This window comes from Bufo bufo, chromosome 2 (assembly GCF_905171765.1).
Source record: "Bufo bufo chromosome 2, aBufBuf1.1, whole genome shotgun sequence".
In the NCBI taxonomy this organism is placed as follows: Eukaryota; Metazoa; Chordata; class Amphibia; order Anura; family Bufonidae; genus Bufo; species Bufo bufo.
The window spans coordinates 56556719-56581939 of record NC_053390.1 but is presented as its reverse complement, the minus strand read 5'-3'; the positions used below and the strand labels follow the sequence as shown (position 1 = coordinate 56581939).

The 25221-nt window shown below is 46.0% G+C and overlaps 1 protein-coding gene across 2 annotated transcripts in view; it reads left to right on the top strand.

Moving 5' to 3' along the window:
- Positions 1-281: 281 nt before the first annotated feature.
- The window catches only part of KATNAL2 (katanin catalytic subunit A1 like 2), a 43492-nt gene continuing 18552 nt past the window's right edge, over positions 282-25221 (top strand). The window contains exons 1-7 of one of the 2 annotated variants that reach the window (XM_040421126.1): positions 288-382; positions 13316-13386; positions 15912-16078; positions 20980-21025; positions 22279-22402; positions 22592-22690; positions 24067-24165. In XM_040421126.1, the coding sequence (XP_040277060.1) occupies positions 332-382; positions 13316-13386; positions 15912-16078; positions 20980-21025; positions 22279-22402; positions 22592-22690; positions 24067-24165 (657 nt within the window). In that variant the 5' untranslated portion in view covers positions 288-331. Of the gene's footprint in view, positions 383-13315; positions 13387-15911; positions 16079-20979; positions 21026-22278; positions 22403-22591; positions 22691-24066; positions 24166-25221 lie in introns of both variants that reach the window. The other variant, XM_040421127.1, reaches the window with a different exon arrangement.

The following is a 25221-nucleotide window of genomic DNA, read 5'->3' as shown; positions in this document are numbered from 1 at the left end:
GTGCAACCTAATGCAAGCCCACGTGAACGGAGAAAAGGTGGGGAGGAAACAATGAAAATGAAAAAATAAAATAAGATATAATAAAAAAAAAAATTCTACACAAGTATTATAATTCTACATATTACAGAACCTAATTGTCACTAGTTCAGCAGTGAAAAGGTTAAGTTTGCCCTCAGTGCGGGGCAGCTTCACTATCAGCTCTCTGATTGGCTGGCTGGTCTCTCCTTTCTCTCGCGTACTTCCTTCCTATTGGTCCGCTGTCTGGTCACTCTTCGCTGCGCCCCGCCCCCTGTGGACGGGCTATGAGGGGACAGATCACACAGAACAGAACATGGAGCTCTCCTATCAGGCGATAAAGACGGCGTCCCAGACCAGAGAGGCGGTAAGGCACCAGCGGCCATGGCGGCTTCTTATCTGTATGGACAGCAGGGCGCTCAGCATGTCTGCGGCAGATAATGTACTACCCGGGGGCAGGCTGGGGCTTGTAGTCCCACAAGTGCTGCGGCGCTGGAGTTTTTTTTTTTTTTTTTACCGGCCTCTCATTTAGTTTCCGTTTGTTTGTTTTTAACCTCTAATGTTTTCTCTGGTTGTCATGGTAACAGACCGGCTATTTGCCACTCTTCCGGCTGTGGCTGGCGCGCATGCGCGCTCTGGTCACGTGACCGTACAGGAGGCGTGGCTGAGCCTGTGGCTCGGCTGGGAAGTGGTTAGATATGACGAGGCTGAAGTTGGTTTCTTATTCGTCCAGTTTCTTATACATTACTATGACAAATAAATCTTTTTTCCTCTTATTCCTCTACAGTAAATCTGTTTTTTTCTACATAAATGTTAAATATTATTTGTGAACAATCAGATTAATAAAAAAAATCTAGATTATTTGTGTTTTTACTAAAAAAAAACGATAGTGAAAAATGGATGAAAAAATATGCATTTTGAATAAGTAACTGAGGAATTTAAGGGGTTAAACGCTGTTGGGCCACTAATCTAAGCGTGGAAATATAAAGAGTAAGGACCTCTCTATAATACCCAACTGTACCCAGCCTGGCCCAAACTGTGGATTGGCATTAAAACAGGTGCCAACCTTGCCAACTATATACATTTTCAGCATTTTGAATAAGTAACTGAGGAATTTAAGGGGTTAAACGCCGTTGGGCCACTAATCTAAGGGAGGGAATATAAAGAGTAAGGACCCCTCCATAATACCCAACTGTATCCAGCCCGTCCCAAACTGTGGATTGGCATTAAAACAGGTGCCAACCTTGCCAACTATATACATTTTCAGCATTTTTAATAAGTAACTGAGGAATTTAAGGGGTTAAACGCCGTTGGGCCACTAATCTAAGGGTGGAAATATAAAGAGTAAGGACCCCTCCATAATACCCAACTGTATCCAGCCCGTCCCAAACTGTGGATTGGCATTAAAACAGGTGCCAACCTTGCCAACTATATACATTTTCAGCATTTTTAATAAGTAACTGAGGAATTTAAGGGGTTAAACGCCGTTGGGCCACTAATCTAAGGGTGGAAATATAAAGAGTAAGGACCCCTCCATAATACCCAACTGTATCCAGCCCGTCCCAAACTGTGGATTGGCATTAAAACAGGTGCCAACCTTGCCAACTATATACATTTTCAGCATTTTGAATAAGTAACTGGTGATTTTAAGGGGTTAAACGCTGTTGGGCCACTAATCTAAGGGTGGAAATATAAAGAGTAAGGACCCCTCTATAACACCCAACTGTATCCAACCTGGCCCAAACTGTGGATTGGCAGGAAAACAGGTGCCAACCTTGCCAACTATATACATTTTCAGCATTTTGAATAAGTAACTGAGGAATTTAAGGGGTTAAACGCTGTTGGGCCACTAATCTAAGGGAGGGAATATAAAGAGTAAGGACCCCTCCATAACACCCAACTGTATCCAGCCTGGCCCAAAAAGTGGATTGGCAGGAAAACAGGCGCCAACCTTGCCAACTATATACATTTTCAGCATTTTTAATAAGTAACTGAGGAATTTAAGGGGTTAAACGCCGTTGGGCCACTAATCTAAGGGTGGAAATATAAAGAGTAAGGGCCCCTCCATAATACCCAACTGTATCCAGCCTGGCCCAAACTGTGGATTGGCAGGAAAACAGGTGCCAACCTTGCCAACTATACACATTTTCAGCATTTTGAATAAGTAACTGGTGATTTTAAGGGGTTAAATGCTGTTGGTCCACCAATCTAAGGGTGGAAATATAAAGAGTAATGCATTTCTCTGGAAAAAAAAATAACATGTTGGGGGAGATTTATTAACACCTGTCCATAGAAAAGTTGCTGAGTTGTCCATAGCAACCAATCAGATCGCTTCGTTCATTATTAACAAGGACTCTACAAAATGAAAGAAGCGATCTGATTGGTTTATGTTCAACTCATCAACTTTTCCTTTGGACAGATTTTGATAAATCTCCCCCGTTATCTGTAGGTCCATATATTTACAACAATACAATATAGGTCTTTAACCCCTTAAATTCCTCAGTTACTTATTCAAAATGCTGAAAATGTATATAGTTGGCAAGGTTGGCACCTGTTTTCTTGCCAATCCACAGTTTGGGCCAGGCTGGATACAGTTGGGTATTATAGAGGGGTCCTTACTCTTTATATTCCCTCCCTTAGATTAGTGGCCCAACAGCGTTTAACCCCTTAAAATCACCAGTTACTTATTCAAAATGCTGAAAATGTATATAGTTGGCAAGGTTGGCACCTGTTTTCCTGCCAATCCACAGTTTGGGCCAGGCTGGATACAGTTGGGTATTATGGAGGGGTCCTTACTCTTTATATTTCCACCCTTAGATCAGTGGCCCAACGGCGTTTAACCCCTTAAATTCCTCAGTTACTTATTCAAAATGCTGAAAATGTTTATAGTTGGCAAGGTTGGCACCTGTTTTCTTGCCAATCCACAGTTTGGGCCAGGCTGGGTACAGTTGGGTATTATGGAGGGGTCCTTACTCTTTAAATTTCCACCCTTAGATCAGTGGCCCAACGGCATTTAACCCCTTAAATTCCTCAGTTACTTATTCAAAATGCTGAAAATGTATATAGTTGGCAAGGTTGGCACCTGTTTTCTTGCCAATCCACAGTTTGGGCCGGGCTGGGTACAGTTGCGTATTATGGAGGGGTCCTTACTCTTTATATTTCCACCCTTAGATTAGTGGCCCAACAGTGTTTAACCCCTTAAATTCCTCAGTTACTTATTCAAAATGCTGAAAATGTATATAGTTGGCAAGGTTGGCACCTGTTTTAATGCCAATCCACAGTTTGGGCCAGGCTGGATACAGTTGGGTATTATAGAGGGGTCCTTACTCTTTATATTTCCACCCTTAGATTAGTGGCCCAACGGCGTTTAACCTCTTAAATTCCTCAGTTACTTATTCAAAATGCTGAAAATGTATATAGTTGGCAAGGTTGGCACCTGTTTTAATGCCAATCCACAGTTTGGGCCAGGCTGGATACAGTTGGGTATTATAGAGGGGTCCTTACTCTTTATATTTCCACGCTTAGATTAGTGGCCCAACAGCGTTTAACCCCTTAAAATCACCAGTTACTTATTCAAAATGCAGAAAATGTATATAGTTGGCAAGGTTGGCACCTGTTTTCTTCCCAATCCACAGTTTGGGCCAGGCTGGGTACAGTTGGGTATTATGGAGGGGTCCTTACTCTTTATATTTCTACCCTTAGATTAGTGGCCCAACGGCGTTTAACCCCTTAAATTCCTCAGTTACTTATTCAAAATACTGAAAATGTATATAGTTGGCAAGGTTGGCACCTGTTTTCCTGCCAATCCACAGTTTGGGCCAGGCTGGATACAGTTGGGTGTTATGGAGGGGCCCTTACTTATATTTTAACCCTTTGATTAGTGTCCCAACGGCGTTTAACCCCTTATATTCCTCAGTTACTTATTCAAAATGCATATTTTTTCATCCATTTTTCACTATCGTTTTTTTCAGTAAAAACACCAATAATGTAGTTTTTTTTTTATTAATCTGATTGTTCACAAATAATATTTAACATTTATGTAGAAAAAAACAGATTTACTGCAGAGGAATAAGAGGAAAAAAGGTTTATTTGTCATAGTAATGTATAAGAAACTGGACGAATAAGAAACCAACTTCAGCCTCGTTTAGATATGGACGTCTGTCTCCACTTTTTTTTAATTTTTTTTGCGAAAGCCATTTTTATTTTAATTTTTTTCATTTTTTCACTATTCTCTGAATATTATGCAGGTTACATCTGTGAATAAACAATATATCTTTTAAATCACACATTTACACACATAAATGTGAACATAGATTTCTAGACAACCCCTTTAAGCTTCGTGTCATATGTCAAATGTGATAGGGGGAGTCCCACTGCCTATTACAAGTATGTGCAGGGATCAGCAATCTCTGGCCCTCCAGCTTTGGGGAGACTACAACTCCCAGTGTGCTCTATTCACTTCTATGGGCGTTCCAAGCAAGGGTGCATGCTGAGAGTCGTAGTCTTTAGCGCTGCTGGAGTGCCGCAGGCTGCTGATCCCTGGCGCGTACTTGTAATAGGCGGCAGGACTCCCCCTGTCACATTATGACAGAAAGCTTAAAGGGGATGTCCAGAAATATTCTCCAGTTCCATCTGACATCGGAGGCGGAGAGACGGAGCTGCACGCTGGTTAGTCAGGTTGCCATGGCGACTTTCCGAAGCGCAGTGAGTATTGTGCACTGGTCTGCATTGAACTGAAGCTATGTACAGTACTTTCCGGCTGCCGTCAGGTGAGAGTACGCCCGCTTGGGCATTGCAGATGGAAAATCCGCAGAGTTTCACACGTCAGAGGGTCTGTAGCCCCCCCCCCCTATTGATAGACATTGGTACGACACGGAGGTCGTACTGATGCCATTTGCGCGGAAATAAAGGAACAGACGGAACGCAGTCGGCGACAATACTGATTCCAGACGGAACACAGAAGTTTTACGTTGCTTGCCTGAATAAGCCCTTAGGCGGTGTTCACATGTTGCACACGTCACCTGTTTTTTATTTTTTTACCATGGTTTTCTTCAATTGTGACTGCAGTGCATTCAGAAAGTCTTCAGACCCTTGTTATGTTGCTCCTTGAGCTAAAATTTTAAAAAATTCTATTGTTCCCCCTTCAGTCTGCACTTTGTTAGTACCCCATAATGAGAAAGTGAAAACAGAATTTTAGAAATGTTTGCAAATCTTTTAAAAAGGAAAAACAAAAATGATGCAGACACATAAGTATTCAGACCCTTTGTTGTGACACTTGACATTTAGCTCTGGGGGCCTCACATTTCTCTTGATCATCTTTGAGATGTTTCTACGCCTTTATTGGAGTCACCTTGTGGTAGATTCAGATGATTGGACAGGATTTGGAAAGACACAGCCCTGCCCGTATAAGGTCTCACAGCTGACAATGTATATCAGAGCGAAAAACCAAGCCATGAGGTGGAAAGAACTGCCTGTAGAGCTCAGAGACAGGATTGTGTGCAGGCGCAGATCTGGAGAAGGGTACAATTTCTACTGGAGCACAGTAATCTCCATAATTCTTAGGAAGTTTTGAACAACCAAGTGTCACCGCCACGTTTGTGAGAAGGTCTGACAGACGTCCTTCTCTACCTCTTGCATGATGTTCTTTGTTTTGGTTTCACTTTGTCATCTCATTTCCTTCTCCCAGGTGTCACCTATTTAGACTAATCCTCTTTCCTTTATATTCCCTCCCATACTGCCTCACTTTGCGGTTTATACTACTTCCTGTATTGAAGTGTTCACTGCTGGAGACTTCTGTTCCTGCTTGTTCAGATAAGTCCTTTCATGTATTGTGTTTCCTTGCTGGCTTGATTCTAGGTGACCCTGACTCCCTCCGTATTAAGTGCAGGGATCCGGTGGTCGTGTCCCCTCACTATTCTAGGGTTTTCAGGTGTCACACAGTCTAGGTACGAGGGCATGCAATCGTCTACCTCTGAGACCCTTGTATGTGCTTAGCAGTCAGGGTGAGCTCTTAGGGTTTTATAGGGGTCACCTTTATGCTCCTTAGTTTGGGATCAAGCCAGTCGGATGTTTATCCATAACTTCCAGCTATCTGCAACATCATCCGTGACACCAAGACTCTTCCTAGAACTGGCCGCCCCACCAAACTATGTAATCAGGGAAGAAGGGCCTTGGTAAGAGAGGTGACCAAGAACCCTAATTCTGGTTGGAGCAAAGTAAAGATATATTCTTAATGAAAACCTGAACCAGAGTGCTCTGGACCTCAGATTGGGCTGAAGGTTCATCTTCCAACAAAACAATGACCCTGAGCACCCAGCCAAGACAACACAAGAGCGGCTTAGGGATAACTCTGTGAATGTCCTTGAGTGACCCAGCCAGAGCCCAGATTTGAACCCAATCGAATATCTCTGGAGAAACCTGAAAATGTCTGTCCACCGAAGGTCCCATCTAACCTGACAGAGCTTGAGAGGATCTATAGAGAAGAACTGCAGAAAATCCCCAAATCCAGAGGGTGCAAACCTTGTGGCATCATCTCCAAGAAGACTGGAGTCTGTAATCACTGCCAAAGGAGCATCAACTAAGGCTACGTCTACACGACGACAGATAGGGCACAACTACACTGCAACATTTGTACCGCAACATTTTGTTGCACCAATGTCGCGCGACAATTTTTATAATGGCAGTCTATGGTGTCGCACTGCAACATGCAACATACTGCGACGCAACAGTCGCAGAAAAATCCATCTCGAATGGATTTTCTGCGATTGTTGCGTCGCAGTCGTAGCATGTTGCATGTTGCGGTGCAACACCATAGACTGCCATTATAAAAATTGTCTTGCGACATTAGTGCAACAAAATGTCGCGCGACAAATGTCGTCGTGTAGACGTAGCCTAAGTCCTGAGTAAAGGGGCTTGATGCAAGATTTTACTTTCTCCTTTTCGATAAATTAGCAAAGATTTTAAACATTCTGTTCTCACCTTCTCATTATGGTGGAAAAAATATGAACTTTTTTAAAAATTTTGTACAAAGAGCAATGTAACAGCGTCTGCTTACCGCCGCGGTCCCGGGCGCCGTGTTCAGTGTTAGGGAAATATCCCTTCACCTATAATTGTTGGAATCCAAATTTAAAAAGGATAGGAGCGCTCGGGAAACTGAGACAAACATTGGATGTAGTTGTATCAGATTTCTCTTTATTCAAAGACAAGCTCACAATAATATAGGCTTGAAACAGAAAAAACCATCACATGACAAACATGACATTTTCGGTTATACGATATAGATCATAAGACCATACGTAGGTGTCCATTCTCTCTCTCCCCACACAGACTGGGGGGGGGGAGGGGTGTGTGGGTGCAATAAACTCACATCAACTGATTTTTCAACCTTGTTTTTAGCTTTATTATTATCTGTCTATTTAACCCTGTAAGCTCCATTTAGGACCTGACCTAAATCTCCCATATACACAAGATGGAGGACATGTTTATACAAAATGGATTCTCATCCCTCACATCAGCGGTGATCTGCTGCCAGTGTTTCCTTTCAGCCCTGGCCACAGCACGCTTGCTGCTTGTTTTCTGCAGCATTTCCTTAAGGGCCGGCGCGCGTCACTTCCTGTGTTTTATGGGTTAGATCATGTGACCTCCCCAACCAATCCTAGCCCTCCTGCACATATATAAGTGGCTCAGCCCCCTTCCCAGATGCCTCAGTGTCAAGGTCCTTGTGTCCTGCTAAGGTTCCTGATAGCCGCTTGTGTTCCTGGACTCTGCTACCTGTTTGATCCCTGCCAGCTTGCCTTGACTCTCCTGTTGCCGATCCGGATTGCCTGACCTGCACCTGTGCCGCCTGCCCTGACCTATTGCTTGTCTGACTTCGCCTCTGCCTCATCCTTCGGTCTTGCACTGTTGCTCCTGGTAACTACTCATCCCCCTGACAACGCCTGTACCTCTGGTACCTTTCTCAGGTACCTCCTGGTCCCACTGGACCAGCTGCCTCGTGTGCCTATCCTCCTCAAGAGGTAACAACCTGGTGTTCCTCTCGGGAAAGTCTATCCCTACCATCAGGGGTACTATGAAGATCGAGGGGTTCATTTAGACCAGGGCTGGGACAAGGCCATTTGGTGCCCAGGGCGAAGATGGCAAACTGTGCCCCCCCCCCCCCCCCGTTTTTAAGAAAGAATCAATGTTGTTTCAAAACAAGAATATACTTAAAGCAATAGAACAAAGGACTGTGGGACTTTGAAAGTCACAGACACTATAAAGTTCCCCCCCATCATCATGTGCCAGTATAAAGTTCCCCCCATCATCATGTGCCAGTTTTGTAATAAGCCCCCCCAATGTGCCAGTAACACTATTGTAAAAAAAAACAAAAAAAAAACACTTATACTTACCTAAGTGTCAGCGATGCGATGCAGCCTCTTCCTGTGTCCCACGCTGTAATATAAGGCTCAGGCGGCACGATGACGTCATTGCGCCGGCCTCTGATAGGCTGCCGGCCTAGTGCCTGCAGCCAGGGGCGTACATAAAAATCACTGGGCCCCATAGCAGGAATCTAAATTGGGCCCCCATTCCCCTTTTATAGCCCATCCCTTTGTTCCATGAACTATTCTTGCTGCTGCGTTTTATAATTTATGCCATCAGGGCCGGAATGGGATTACAAAACAGCCCTGGCACACAAAAGAGGTATAATAGATGCAGATGTATATTATATACAGCAGTGTACAGTTATGTGAGGTACGCGGTATAATAGATGCAGTGTGTACAGGTATATAGTATATTCCCTAGTGTTCTGATATGTGAGGTACAGGGTATAATAGATGCAGTGTGTACAGGTATATAGTATATACAGCAGTGTACTGATATGTGAGGTACGGGGTATAATATATGCAGTGTATACAGTATATACAGTAGTGTAATATGTGAGGTACGAGGTATAATAGATGCAGTGTGTACAGGTATATAGTAAATACAGCAGTGTATTGACACCTCGTACCTCACATATCAGTACACTGCTGTATATACTATATATCTGTACACACTGCATCTATTATACCTCGTACCTCACATATATAGTATATACAGAAGTGTACTGATATCTGTACACACAGCATCTATTATACCTCATACCTCACATATCAGTGCACTGCGGTATATACTATATATCTGTACATATTGCATGTATAATACTGTGTAATATATGCAGTGTGTGTGCATGTATGTGTGTGTATATATATATATATATATATATATATACAGAGCAGTGTATTGATGTGACACATAGAAGGTATAATACTGTAGATGCAGTGTTTATAGAAATATGTGGTCAGTTATGCATTATAGTCACTGTGAGGTACATGAGGTAGTGGTAACTGTCTGAAGTAGTATGCATGAGTGAGCAATGAGTAAAAACTGGGCATGGAGGGGGGGGGGGGGGGGTAAATGATGAAAAGTGGAGGACCTCCTCTTACCTCTCCATTCCAGTCTGTATGGATCAATACAGAGCTGCTTGTGAACTTTTAATACTTGCTGTTAGGGGTTGAAGGACCTGTGATGATGTCATCACAGGTCCTGGCAGATGTACCTTTGAAACCTAGGAACTACACCATTTTTGGTGCAGTTCCTTTGCTAGATTCTGCAGGACCTGTGATGTTGAAGATGATGTCATCACAGGTCCTGGCAGATGCACTGTTCTAACCTGGGAACTACACTTTACAGTGTGCAGTTCCCTTACAGGACCTGTGATGACATCATCAAAGGTCCTTTAGCTTTAGAAAGGTAAACGGGAGTAATTAGGGGGCGGGGCCTCTCCTCCACTTCGGTGCCTGCCTGCAGCCTATCAGAGGAAAGGGAAGGGACACGCCTCTCCCTCCCCTGCACCTCCGCTGGCACAGACAGTTTACAATGGAGATGAGCGCAATGGAAGCGCTCATCTCCCTGTGCCCGGCGGCGGCTGCTCACTTGGGGGGGGGGGGTCATTTTAGTTGGGGGGGCACATGGGGGGGCACAGCATGATGTAGGGGGGGCCGTGGCCCCCTCTGGCCCCCCCCTGGCGACGCCACTGCTGCTGGCACTTCACCTGCGCCCCCCTCCTGTCCGCAAATGGTAGCGCCCAGGGCACCCGCTCCTTCGGCCCCTGCCTTGTACCGGCCCTGATTTAGACGACGCCCTTAGAGGAGGTAGGCCACGTGGCACAGTGGGTTCACACCCGCCGGTTCGTGACAAGCAAAATAACAAAATGTGGGAAAAGTGAAAGGGCCTGAAGACTTTCCGAATGCCCTGTACACATGTCTCAGTGTCAAATATTGCTAATGGACTCCTGCTCTTCACGGTGTCCTTGGTTCTGTTGCCTCTTCCTATGCGGTCAGATTATTTGTATTTCTTTTGGAGTGTAGCTTGGCTACAAGAACGCGGCCTCCATTGTGTTGTGACAGTCGCCTTGGGCCTCGAATAATCATGGAGGTTTGCAAGTCTGGTGTTTTATTGATTCTACCACAAGAGACTTGTAGACGGAGATGACTCAGACTCTGCACCATTGTAACATGGAGAACAAAGGATAAAAGATGTATGTGACCTCAACCAGTCCTATGCACCAGTGTCAGCTGAACCCAACTGTCAGGGGAGAAGGACGAGGCTGATGGATTGCAATATGCCTGATCCTTTTGGTCTTGGGGGAGATGAGTCACCACCAGGGGTATCTGGCAGTGGGGTCTTCCCTTCTGTCTATTGAGAACACATGCACACTCGGCTGAGCCAAGGGTGCATGTGTATGGAGGTGTTGAGGAGAGATAGCTGTCAGCCAAATCCAGCTTTTCAGCCTCACCCTTTGCAAACTTGAAAAAAAATCCAGTGCACAGTCACGCAGTCTTCCATAGTCAAACACTGGCGGTGGTCTGGGTCGTGCTGAGGAGCTCGGTGACTATAAAGTAGCACTATCATAGGATGCCATCTCTGCCACAAGTCAAATTTCCAATATCCTTGGAAGTGGAGTCACCTTGGTGTAGCAACAGACCTTGGAACTAGTCTTGAAATGCGTGGCACTTAAAAATTCTTTCTCCTTTACTCTATCACTCACTACAGAGATCTAAACTGCCCCTGGAAGTAACATCAGCACATGAACTGAGCGTCAGGAGCTTCATCCATAATGCCAGGTGTCTGGTGTAAAGCATGTTGTGACTGGAGCATTGGAAACATGTTATCTGGAGCAATGAATCACCTTCGCTGGCAGTCTGATGGACGAGTCTGGGTTTGGTGGAGACCCAGGGAAGGCTACCGACCAGAATCCACAGTACCTACTAATTTGAAGGGGGTTAATGTATGGAGATGGCTGTCAGGATTCAGCCCCTTATGTCCAGTGAAGAGTAATGTTACTGCTACAGCATGCACAGACATAAAGCCCTTTCCTGTTCCAGCATGATGTTTCCCCTGCGCACGCAACGAGCTCCAGGAAGGGGCAGTTGCGCCCGAATTCTAGTGCACAGGCCTTGCATTACTTTTAATAAGTGGCTTAGATGGTTTAAGATGCGCCAGCTTGCACCACATTTTGACACATTTTGCGACAAGGTCTTCACTTTGGTGAATGTGGGCCAAGCTGTTCTAGGTCTGCATGGGAGCTGTATACACAAAACTGTGGTAGACTTCTGATGAAGATCGCAGAGTTGCTTTCTTCTACGTGAGAAGCACTGCAGCCTCTCCAGTGAATGTACACGGCTCAACGAGTGGCTTTTTGTCCCTTTCTGCCTAGTTTTTGTGTGCTCATTATTGGTAGCAGTTCTGTTTAGTGGCTTCATTAGTTCTTACGCATATTATCTTAGTTAACGCTCACGCGTTTTAGCATCTATTTTCACCGTAATCATTACAGCTCTGGTCGCGCTCGTTACACACGCTGATTGTACAGTAGCTCAAATTGGTTTCTTACAGTTAGGGCAAAACAGAGATTTCCTGCCTCCAACTGCATCTAAAATAAACCCCCTGAAAATCACAACCCCCCAGAAATGAACCCCCCCCAGTTAAGAAACCCTTACCATAAAAATGTTCCTCCAGAGCTGTGCTGTCGCTGCGGTCCCCAGCGCTCTCCGATTCCTGCCTAAATGGCGGTGATGACGTCACATTCGTCAGTCCCCTGACTGCTAAAGCCAATCGCTGCCCCCAGTGGTCATGTGCGCATACATTTCACTTCACCACTGAGACCAGTGACTGGCTGCAGTGGACACGGGAACAACGGATGCCACGTGTCCACTGCAGACCCAGCAGGGATTAGAGCGGTGGGGACCCGAGAGGTGGTGGAGGACATTTTAAAGCAAGAGTACGTTTTTGTTTTTTTTTAAGCTCTACACAGCCCACTGCCAGATTTCTTGAAGAACCCCTTTAATTCTCTGGGAAACCTAGGTGGCAGCCTACACAGCCGCCATTATATCTTATCCTGAGACTGTCATCCAGCTTTTCTATATTCCTAATGGACAAATCTACCAAAGGTTTGCTGCAATGAGTCCCCTGTCCCAAATCACTGCTGAACTAGGAACACATTTTGTAGTACTCTGGAGCAGGGACATTTGCCTGTTTCTCCTATGCAAAACAGGTTATTGAAGCTCTACTCTATGACAGACGAGAGTGGTAACTTTGTAACTGTTTGGGCTGAGTTTCTCCACTCCACCAGTCCCACTAGAAGGTTTTAGCTCAGCCAGAACCTGTATATAAGGAGAGCGGTCAGAGCCCCTAGTGTTCTGCAATTAGGGAACAGTGCTTAGAAGAGGAGACTCTGCCAGACTACTGAGTGACCAGAAGAAGACGCTGAGACCGGGATACTCTGCCACAGACCCTGGATCACCAGCCTTTGGCCAGGGACCAGCTTTCTGAGAGAGAGAGAGAGAGAGAGAGAGAGAGGAACAGCTAGCTTAGGCCTTTCCTCAACATGAAAGCCTTCTTCTGCCAGGGAGGAGACTGGAGAAGCCAGCCCTATGCCTCACAAGCAGCAACACGTGGTGACACCTCAACGGTGTCCGGGGACCCAGCATAGCATTGGGGCCACCCCAAACCCGGCCACTGCAATTTTATTTGCGAGTCTATATAAGACTCTGTTCACATTTCGCTCCGTGACAAATTCTTTTATTTTTTTATTTTTCTGTAAAATTATGGACATCATGACTCAACCAGATACCCCATCATAAATCGGTCATGTGACTGATCCGGTTCACCATCATTTTATTTTATTTTTAATTTTGTGAAGGAGCAGAAAATGAATAAAGATGTGAATAGAGCCTCAGCTTTGCGACTGTACTAACAATGTATGTATCTGATGTTCCTCTAGGATGAGCAGCGGACGGAGGCTCGGAGGAAGAACCTGCTCATACTCGTCATGCACTACATGCTGCAGGAGGGGTGAGTATTACACTGTAGTCACGTATACGTACTGTAGGTTCCTGCAGGGCAGTTTTTGATGTGGATATATTGCACCCAGCTGTACTCCCGTCTCACTATGCCATTATTTGCTGTTTTTACTGTGTTTTCCCTTCCATTTTTTCGAGCTCAATGATAAGTTTGTTACAATGTATCAGTGCAGGTAAAATGCATCACCCTGTTTAGCTCACAGATGATCGTCTAGACTGGATACAACAGTAGCAGACCTCCAGCTGTGAGAAGTATTACGTCTCTACAGGGATTTTAGCCACTGGATGTGCATAAGATTGTTCCCACTTACTGACAGCAAGCAGAGATCTTAAAAATAGTGAGGAACTGAAACGCATTGGGGCACGTTTTTCACTGGAGCGCAGTCATCCCCCACCTTGTGCTACAAATCTCTGCCCTGATCCTGCGGCATCACCCCTAGGGGGGCAGGTTTTCTCAAACTGTAGTGCTGGACACAGGGGTGCAACTAGAAGGTGCTGGGTCTCTTAGTGGTTTACCCTGAATTGGTTTCACCTGTACTCAGGGGCGTAGCTATAGGGGGTGCAGAGGTAGCAGTCGCTACTGGGCCCAGGAGCCTGAGGGGGCCCAAAGACCCTTGTGCCGCATAAGAAGACACCTGTTTTATAGAAGGTGCATGCTGGTCAAGTTACACCTCTGGCTGGAGGGAAGGGGTTAGGTCAAGAATTTAGCATGGGGCGGGTGGGTGGTGTTCTGCCGTTTCAATTTTCGCCTTGGGCAGCACGAAGGCTGTGTGCTTCCCTGCCCCTGGCCACAAAGCACTGAGGGAAGGGGGACCCAGGCTGAACTCTTGCACCCAGACCTTAAGGGTGAGCCTCAACAGAGTCATGCCCTCCTGCACACAGTAATACGATATGTTGGCCTTTCTTCTCAGACCACTTTACTGCGTTCACTTCCACAGACCCCAAAATCTCTGTAACCTTCTGTCTCCATCCTATAGAAATTGGTGTTCTAGCTGCGGGGGTTCTTGATCCAGCCATAGTCTGTTCTCTTCATGCAGGAGAACGTGGTGGCTGCTCATGTCCCGCTCCATCCCCAGGGCCCATACACCTGCCAGTCCGGGTATACCAGCGCAGCATTCAGTAGTAGCATATACACATAGTCACTGCTCCACAGAGAGTTGCTGCCCCTCCAACATCATCCATGTCAGGTTTTTATTTATTTCATGCATTTATATAGCGCTGACATATTCTGCAGAGCTGTACAGACATTAGCATAACTCTGTCCCCAGTGAGGCTCACAATCTAAGTTCCCTATCAGTATGTCTTTGAAGTGTGGGAAGAAACCGGAGTACTCAGAGGAAACCCTCGCAAACACGGAGAGAACATACAAACTCCATGCAGATATTGTCCTTGGTCAGATACGAACCTAAGACCCCAGCACTGCAAGGCACCAGTGCTAACCACTAAGCCACCATGCTTTTCTCCAGGAGAATTCTTTTGTTCTATTCCCGCCTCACACAATGCGCCAGCTGCCGCTCCATCTCCCTTGAATCGGCTGCCAAATCCGAAGAAATCCGCTGCTTCAGGGGGCGTCGAGACAAGCAAGAAGCCCTCCAGACCCAGCGTTTCTAAGCTCGTCACCAAAGTCGTGTCTGCCTCCAAAGAGGCAGGAGGATATGATGTAGACAAGAACAACAGCTGCCTTAAGCTGGCCATCAAGGCTCTTGTCGCCAAGAGGACCGTCACCCAGGTGAAAGGCAGCGGCGCCTCCGGTTCCTTCAAGCTCAACAAGAAGCAGCAGGAGACCAAGGACAAGGCGGCCAAGAAGAAGAAGAAGCCGGCACCCAAGAAACCTGCAGCTACTGCGGCCAAGAGAGCCGCCAAATCCCTGAAGAAGCCCAAGAAGGCTCCGGCCAAAAGCCCGAAAAAGACCAAGAAACCCACATCAGCCGCAGTCAAGAAAGCAGCCTCAAGAAGCTGGTCAAAAGTCTGGCTAAGAAGGCGGCCAACCCAAAGTTGCCAAGAGTCCGGCTAAGCCAAGTAGAGTGTGGCTAAGAAATGACCGGTGCCGTCCTACTCTTTTCCCACTCAGATCACCACTGGATGACATCCACCACCCAGGAGGAGGGGATGCGAAGCAGCTTGATGTGGTAGGGAAGCCTGAGAGTCATCTGGATTATAAGAAACTGTTGCAACTGCTTTGACACCTATAGTTGCACTACTGGCTGGACCTAAAGAGCATTTACCGCCAAAATCAAGCTGTCATGAGTGGTCCTGATAAACATTTATGCAGCTTTTTCTTAGTCATATGTGTTTCTGGCAGAGCAGTGTGCCAACTACTATGGCTGCCATAACAGGCGTTGTCACCCAGCTTTTTCTCACATCTTCTGCAGTAGGTTCCATATCACCCCATAAAACAGACAGATCTTCATTTCAGGCTCTAGGAAAGCCAGCTGCATCACATCTCACATATTATAAGCCGTCAGTATATTTCTGGTCCCTGTCCTATAACTGTCCATTGATTTCACTCTGTTCCAGTTACGTGGACTCGGCAAATGCTCTAGAACAGGAGAGCAAATTAAACCTTAGAAGATTTGAAGTCTGTGATAACATCGACCTGGAAACCATTCTCCTGGAATATGAAAGTTACTATTACGTCAAATTCCAGAAATACCCGAAGATCACAAAGAAAGTTGGAGAGAACGGTGAGTTCTGTGGAGTAAGGACTCCTGCTCGTTATATGTCATGGCTTAAAGTGAATGTCCCTTCTTTCAAATCCTTGGGAGTTAGAAGTTTGCTTTTGATTAATTTATATCGGAGCTTTGTTGATGCAGAGCTCCAAATCCTCTGCCTAACTACAGAGTTAAACTATAACATTCTGCCACCATTAGATGGAGCTCATTGCATTCTGTTTACACATTGGACTCAAGTACTAAAACAGTATGCAGTATGCTCCTACAGAGCTTCCTCTAGTGGTGGCAGAGTGTTATAATTTAGCTCTTTATGGCTGGGCAGAGAAATTTGAAGCTGATGGTGTTAAAATATCGATAGTCCGGGGGGGGGGGGGGGGGGGGCGTGGCCAGCAGCCAAGATGGCCAGACGCATGTAGAGAGCTCCGCGGCTGGCAGCACAGACTAGGATAAATCCTGGCTAATCCGTAGCCATCTGTACCCAAACACCCTCCTGATTGAGCCCTGCAGTGCACAGTCTCCGGTGGGGTGAGGACTGAACGGGTATAGCGCAAAGGAGACGCGCGGAGAGCCGCTCCGAGGACCTGAACAGGAGCCGCTCCGAGGACCTGAACAGGAGCCGCTCCGAGGACCTGAACAGGAGCCGGTCCGAGGACCTGAACAGGAGCCGGTCCGAGGACCTGAACAGGAGCCGGTCCGAGGACCTGAACAGGAGCCGCTCCGAGGACCTGAACAGGAGCCGCTCCGAGGACCTGAACAGGAGCCGCTCCGAGGACCTGAACAGGAGCCGCGTGCAAGGTCAGAGTAAAAGGCCCGTGGCATGCTCTACTGCACTAGACCTGGCGAGGCACACGGTGATGGGAGCGGGAGTCGGCAGGCAAGATACCTGGGAAGCAGGGAAGGGAGGCCATCCTCAGAGACTGCTCGTTGAAATTTCCCGCCAGGCAGCCATCTTGACGGCATCTCCGCCACGTTGGAGAGAGAGAGCAGGAGCCTGCACACACTCAAACCCCTATGGCAATACACACAGGACTCCTCCTGACTACCCCTAAGCCTAGATATAATTCCCTGCATAGAAATCCAAGAAGGCAGGATCAGATTGAGACAAGTGCAAAAGTGTCAGACATCCTGGGACATTATAATCCCTAACTCTGCTATCAACCTTACTATAAATATATAGTACGCTACATCTTCAGGGCCTTGAAAGCTGCTCCGATTATTGCAGAACTGTTTACCCTTTTTGATACAACAATGGGGCCACAAATAGCTCATAGCGCTGCTGATAAATTGCGTGAATTTGCTAGACAACCGGAAGATGGAGTGCGGTCGCCATTACCGCAACGGAATACGCACACTAGAGCAAGTACAGCGTCGGACGTACCGACTCAAGCAACTTCCCAGGAGGGTGATCATGAAGAACCCACTCTTAAACAAGTAACCGCTCAGGTTCTGGAAGCCATTACTGCGTGCAAGACTTCCCTCACAGGAAAACTGGACGAAGTTAAGATCTAGGTCTATTACGTCAAGACCTGAATAATCTGCGAGAAAGGGTTCAGCACACTGAAGAACGCATATCTCACATAGAGGATTCCACCGCCTCTGTTCCAAGAGCACCAGATGAATTTGTAGAAATTTGGATGAAGGAGCTTTTTCCAGATGCAAATTTTTCTTCAGCATATGCGGTAGAACGGGCACGTAGACTGCCAGAAAAACCCCCTCCACCAGGGGAACCACCTCGCCCCATGCTTGCAAGATTCCTCAACTGCAAGGACAGAGACAGGATACTGGCTCTGACTAGAAGGCGACAAGAAATTAAATATGAAAATGCCAGAGTCTCCATCTTTCCAGATTTTTCTATGGAATTACAGAAACAATGCGCTACTTTCATGGATGTCAAGAGACATTTTGAGAGAAGCTAACATCCCGTACTCCGTGGGCTATCCTGCCAAGCTCAGAGTGGTAGACGGCGACAGAGAGGTCTTCTTTACCTCCCCTGGAGAAGTCTCCGAATGGCTGGCCCTACGGTGAAGATCTCCGCAACGCTGAGACACCGAGCTCCTTTAGACCCCGGTCACCATACGACATCAACGGACTACCCCCAGGTTCCATGCAGGTTTTACATATGGCGGCTACTTTTGCAGTCACGTATCCACAAGCTAGGGTCATCTGCATGGGAGATCTCAACATGATGCTGGACCCCTCTCTTGATCGCTTTTTGGAACAATGCAGATCGAATAACCGCAGGGAATCCCTCCCGACTCAGCAGGTTTCTGATGGAATTTAGATGGTTGGACCACAGACAGGGTGTACTCCTGCCACAGTAGTGGTCACAACTCCCTAACACGTATAGACTATATGTTAGGTAATGAGATAGTGATGTTAAACCTTCGTGCGATAACATACCTACCCTGGGGGATATCAGATCATTCGCCGATACTGGGCACTCTGATGCAGGGCGCACCCTCAATAATGTATAGGATGAATATACATCCATTCTGACTGAACCTTTTGGGATCAGCGGATGGAATCCCTTACCAATTGCGAGGGTTTCTGGAACTACACACAAACAAGTCTAACTTAGCACTTGTGTGGGACACCTTAAAGGCAGTTCTTCGAGGGTCCTTGCACTCCAGCATTTCTTTTATAAAAAAGGATACCAAACGTTCAGAGGTGGAGCTGAAGGCCTTATGTACTACACTAGAACAGCAATATATTAATCACCCGACAGACGCCAACAGAACTGCTGACAATATTTAGCGACACTTAAGGACAATGCCGATAGGAAACTATTTTTCATGAAGCAGACAGCGTTCCCGCTGGGTAATCAGTCAGCTAAATTACTGGCTCAATTAGTTCGTCATAATTCATCCTCCTCAACGATCTTAGCAGTTAGAGACCCCGCAGGACACTTACACAACACACAAGAGGCGATTTCTCCTCACCTTTACACACTTCTATCAAGATTTATACAGATCTAGCATAACAGCGACTGGGGCAGAGATAACTGCATATTTGGAGGGCATATCTCTGCCCACTCTTACTACATCACAACGTGCCCAATTGGATCAACCAATTAGCTTAGAAAAAATAACGCAAGCAATATCAGACGTTAATAATGGGAAATCACCCGGCCCAGATGGCCTCCCTAAAGAAGTGTATGCGAAATATGTGGAGGTACTAGCCCCTCAACTGGTATCCACTGTCCAATTCTCCTTTGAAAAGGGACTCTTGGCCGAGACTTTTATGGAAGCCACTATTGTACTATTACTTAAACCTGATAAGGACCCTTTAGAGTGTGGTTCATATAGACCCATAGCATTATTAAATGTAGATTACAAAATATTGACCAGAATTTAAAGAAGGTAATCCTATCGTTGGTTCATCCGGATCAGATGGGATTTATGCCTGGGAATTCCACCACTGAGAACATCAGACGGGTTCAGGTAGTTACACAAGTTGGATTCTCCCTAAATGAGGACTGGGCCTTGGCTTCGTTAGACGCTGCCAAGGCATTCAATTCTATAGAATGGGCCTATCTGATTAACTACAAAGAAGAAATGTGGGGGATACAGTCAGCACAACCCTATATGCAGGTGCACATCGCTATTGCGAAATACATATACAAAGAAAAAGACACAAATGCAATAGCACTCTGCAACCAGCACTCCGCCCTGCCTCTATGCTGGATGTTGAATGAGGCATTGGTGTACATTTTGTGTGGCTGTCATGGCCCATAAACAGGTAGGAACTAGTGTTAGGGACCACTCATAGAGGCGACCTTGACGTGGTGAGTGGCTTATTACGCTTTGGCCAAAATGTACACCAATGCCTCATTCAACATCCAGCATGGAGGCAGGGCGGAGTGCTGGTTGCAGAGTGCTATTGCATTTGTGTCTATCTGATTAACTGCCTGAAAGGGTTTGGGTTTGGCCCACGATTCCTCAAATGGATTACTATACTGTACAGTAACCCAATCAGGGACTGGTGAATTAAGATAACTGGGATCATTACATGACAATATTTTTGAGAGAGTCATTGTTTATGGCCCGTAAATGTATTGCCTTGAGAGGGTACGACCCCTATACACCGACCCTATCCATGTGGAAACTACAGATAAATCAAATCATGTGTTGGTGTTTAAACACTGTAACAAGCCTCAAAAATTTGAAAAGGTCTGGGGCATGTGGTGCAACTCTCCAAATACGTTATACTCAGCCTCGAGATTGCGACAGGCGTTGTGGGAACAGCCGGTGGTATAGTGGAGTCACATCAATGCTTTATACAAACTTCCAACAAAGGATGAGGAATTCTACAGTAGTGCAGTGGATGACTAAAATGTATTTGCAATTTAAATTTGTTGTACCCGTGTGTATTATGACATGCAATATAATTGTATGCTGTTGATGTTATTTCTCTTGTATCAATAAAAGAGTTAAAAAAATAATATATCGACAGTCATGTGCAAAATAGTCATCTGAAAATCCAGTGAGCCTCTGGTTTCTTCCTTGGGTCTGCATACTGATAAGCCCCATTGAATAGGGCTGATCAGTGTATGGCCACCCGCCGCGGTCTCAGCACTGGTCCCAGCACATAAACTGCAGCAGTTTTTCCTACGCTGATTATAAAGCGTCGTAAACAGCATAAAATTCTCTGTGTGAACTAGCCCTGTAGCTCTGTCGGCCCCAGTGCAAAATCTGTATCAGGGTCCATGTCCTGTTAGTCATGTGCTGTATGTGCATGAGGGATCCAGAGTATCTGGTCACATACCGCTCCCCCCAACTATTCAGCAGAGAGGAGGGGGGTTACATACTTCCTTGCAGCCTCTGTTTTTAAAGTTTTTTATCAGCTGCACTTTCCTATGATTCCTTCCTACTTGTTTCAAGATAATCTTTACATTCATTATATTTTTGTTACAGATAGTAAAGTGTATGCAAAGCCTCGAAGTGGAGGAAGACTGAGAAGGTAACTCTTGTTAACCAGTCCTGTACAACAGATGCCATTATCAGCACCATAAGACGCACTGGACCATTAGACGCACATAGGTTTTAGAGGAGGAAAATAAGAAAAAATATTTTTCATCAGACCCCCTAATCTTCATCACACCTCAGATCAGACCCCCTAATCTTAATCAGACCTCAGATCACACCCCCTGCTCTTCATCAGACCCCTAATCTTCATCTAGACCTCAGATCAGACCCCCAATCTTCACCAGAACTCAGATCAGACCCCCAATCTTCATCAGACCTCAGATCAGACCCCCTAATCTTCATCAGACCTCAGATCAGACCCCCAATCTTCATCAGACCTCAGATCAGACCCCCAATCTTCATCAGACCTCAGATCAGACCCCCAATCTTCATCAGACCTCAGATCAGACCCCCAATCTTAATCAGACCTCAGATCAGACCCCCAATCTTAATCCGACCTCAGATCAGACCCCCAATCTTAATCCGACCTCAGATCAGACCCCCAATCTTAATCCGACCTCAGATCAGACCCCCAATCTTAATCCGACCTCAGATCAGACCCCCAATCTTAATCAGACATCCAAATCAGACCCCCAATAAAAGAACTTCTCTCTCCTGCTCTGGGCGGCATTGCCACCCAGGAGATCAGCGCGCTCTTCTTTCTCTGCAGCGCTGTGACCTGACATTGCGCAGCGTCAGGTCACAGTGCGCTTTTATGCACACTACATTCTTGTGCTGTCAGGGCACAGAGTGGCGCCTGGAGAACCAGGGAGAGGTGAGTAAAGCCAGTGTCGGCTATATTAATTGCTCCCTGGTCCTACTGTACTAATGAGTGCTTCCAAAATGGATGCGCTTATTCGTTTTCCCATTATAAGACGCACTGCCATATCCCCCCACTTTTGGGGGGGAAAAAGTGCACCTTCTAGTTTGGTAGATAATTTTATGTAGCATACTGTATAGGCCTAAAGCAGCACAGAGTACTACAGCTGAGGAGTATGCTGGCCTTGTTGGAAGCACTAACCAATCTACTCATGCGTTTGTGTTGTTAAGGACAGGATTTCATGTGAAAGGGGCCGATTCTCCAGAACAGTGCAGAGTATTTCAGGAGAGGAGTGTGCTGATCCCTAAAACAACAATAATGATACAAACCTACAAAAGTCATTTAAAAATCAGCTGTAAATAGATAGAAATAAGTTTATGTAAGTGACTGTGATGGCTATATTACATCTGTCTCCTTTCTTTCCTCAGAACAGCCAGTAACTCTTCCCAGGGGCTTCCAAGAATCACCAACCATAGTATCGTCCAGCGCCCAGTGTCCAGAACGTACCCAAGGGCGGCAGAGAGAGTGTCAAACAGAGAGATCGCCAGACAGGTAAGTAAAACCATGAGGGGGCGCTCTGTGGACCTTGCATTGTTGGGATGTGTTGATGGTTCAAAGGGGTTCACTGTTCATCTTCTATGGCATGGGCACCAGATTGATCAGTGGTTGGGGTCTGAAAATGTTAGAGGTTTTTTTGTGAAATTTTTAGACTGATATTTTAATTCTTATCCCATTTTGCAGGAGAATGGAAGTAACAGTCCTCCGGAGGTCACTGAATTTGGGTTGAATGTTTCTGCCATAAATAAAAATGGCGGAGGAGAAGGCGTTTCACAAAGGAGGGTCAGTCAGAACACGGAATGACTATAACTGTAACTTGTATTCTCAAATATATATATATTATATAGTGAGATAGTGACAGGTCTCACAAAGGTTAGAGGCAAGGAAGGGGTGGCTAGTGCAGTCCACACCCCTATTCCACCACAGGTGAGACCAGCTGGAGGTGCTCGGGCTGGCATAAAGCACCTCCCAGGGTGTCAGTCTAGGGCAAGGAGATTTGTTGTGCAACAGGGTCCTGCTGGAGGCTCTGTTAGGCTGGCTGAGGGACCACAGGGCTAGGTGCTAGCCGGATCATAGGGGGACGCCGTGACGCCTGTGCGCAAGGGTCACAAGGCCGGAGTCGGAGGGACTACTGGGCCACACTCCCCCATAAAGGTACTGGATGTGAGACCGTGTGTGAACAGGGCTCTGTACAGCCAGGCGGCTGTGGGACACTGGGCTGGGAAAGCCGCTTGTAATTACTGTGCGCGAACGGTGCTTTAAGTAAGGTAGGAAGATACCTTGTTTAGTTAGAGCCCAGACGGGCAGGTGTTTATTTTTTATGATTTATGTTTGTTTTGCTGAGGTGCCAAAAAAAAGCGATGTTTGGACCTTAAACTTGGTGACTGGCGAAGATACTTGTGTGAATGACCCCCGGAGAAGAGCTAACCCCCCCCCACAATATACATTGGCATGGTTTTTTGCAAGCAGTGTAACCACAGTATATTGCTAGAGATGCCATCACTGTCCAAGCAGTCTATCATTTACCCCTTAAAGTGGCATTCCAACTTTTGGGTATTGATAACCATCCAGATAGGTCATCAGTATCAGATTGGTGGGGGTCTGACTCCTGTCACCCCCAACATTCAACTATTTTTGGCAGGTGCCAAAAACTATACAGTGGACAGAGCCAGAAGCAGTGGCCTTACTAGTGTATGGCTGCCGAAAACAGCTGATCAGTGGGGGTGTTGGACCCGCATAGGCCTTGCTGTAAAATGCACCACAATTTGATGCGTCTACTTACTGAAATTGCAGCAAAATCTTGGCACAAAGTTGTGTTGTAAAGTAAAGTCAGCCAGTAGGTGGTATAAACCATAACTGTCCGAATTTCTTGTCACAGTATTAAAGGGGATTTCCACTCTGATGCAAGTATCCAAAGGCTGAGAACTCCTCACAGCTGGGAGTTTGCTACATTTGCATCCAGTCCAAGAAGTCTTCAGTAACGCAAGCGGTCTGGACTTCACGACGATGCACTCTAGCAAACTATTAGGACATGTGTGGAGCCTCTGGATGTATGTATGTAATGTTTCCATTCAATGACTGGAAACAGAGATCTTTATAATTTATTTGTTAGAATTATCATAACGATAATTTTTTGAAAGTTTCCTTTCATTGCACAGGGACAGATCATTGACTTTCGTGGAATGATCCAAGACGCAATAAAGGGCGCATCCAATGAAATCACTATGAATACCCTAAACTACAACCCTGACCCTTCCGTAAGTTGATCCCAAGCTGAAGTTTAGAAAAGATGATGGTATATTCGACAAACAAGTTAACTTCAGATTATATTAGGCAGTTTATAGGACTTGTGCCCGCTCGTCCACAATGTCTTGTCTCTGGGTTGGACAGTGGTGAAGGACACTGTGTGTTTTGACATGTGGCAGAAGAACCCACTACCAGTCCCAGGACAAGAAATGTTCCAGGTCTCATCCACTTTGCTCTTAGGCTAGTTCCACACTAGTGCTAAAATGTTTCAGCAGAGGAACAGCCTGCCGGAGCTCATCACATCTGGCAGAGCCAGAAACTACCGGCCTCTTTACAGCATAAGGGTCCATTCACACGTCCATAAGTGTTTTGCGGATCCGCAAAACACGGACACTGGTAATGTGCATTCCGCAATTTGCGGACCACACATCGCCGGCACTATAATAGAAAATGCCTACTCTTGTCCGCAATTGCGGACAAGAATAGGACATGTTCTATTTTTTTTTGCGGAAACGGAATGGATGCGGAAGTTCGGATCCGCAAATGCGGATGCGGACAGCACATTCCGGCCCCATTGAAAATGAATGGGTCTGCACCCGTTCCGCAAAATTCGGCCATACAAATACTGCTGCAAGCAGCAATTTTTATCCAGCCGAATCCCAGCACCAATGCCGTAAACGGGCCGGATCCCCAGCAGATCCCATTATAGTCAATGGGGCCTGTCGGTGCTCCGGCAGAACAGCATGCCGGAACATTTTAGCGCTAGTCTTGAGATTTGACTCCACTTTCTACACCTAGACTTTACTGGAGTAAGATTGTGACCATTTTGGCAGCTTTTTAAAAAATTAGCAGTTGCTAAATCTGGCTTATATCAGCTTGACAGGCTAAGGGTGGGCTCACATCACTTTTGATGCCTCCATTTGATGTATACGTTACAAAAAAAAAAGATACAAAAACGCAGCACACCACTTTCTTGTATCCTGCACGGTCCGGTAAAAAAAAAAATGGAACTCTATGTTGAAGGATGCCACTGTATGGCATCAGTCTGAAGCATCCGTTTAACGTAT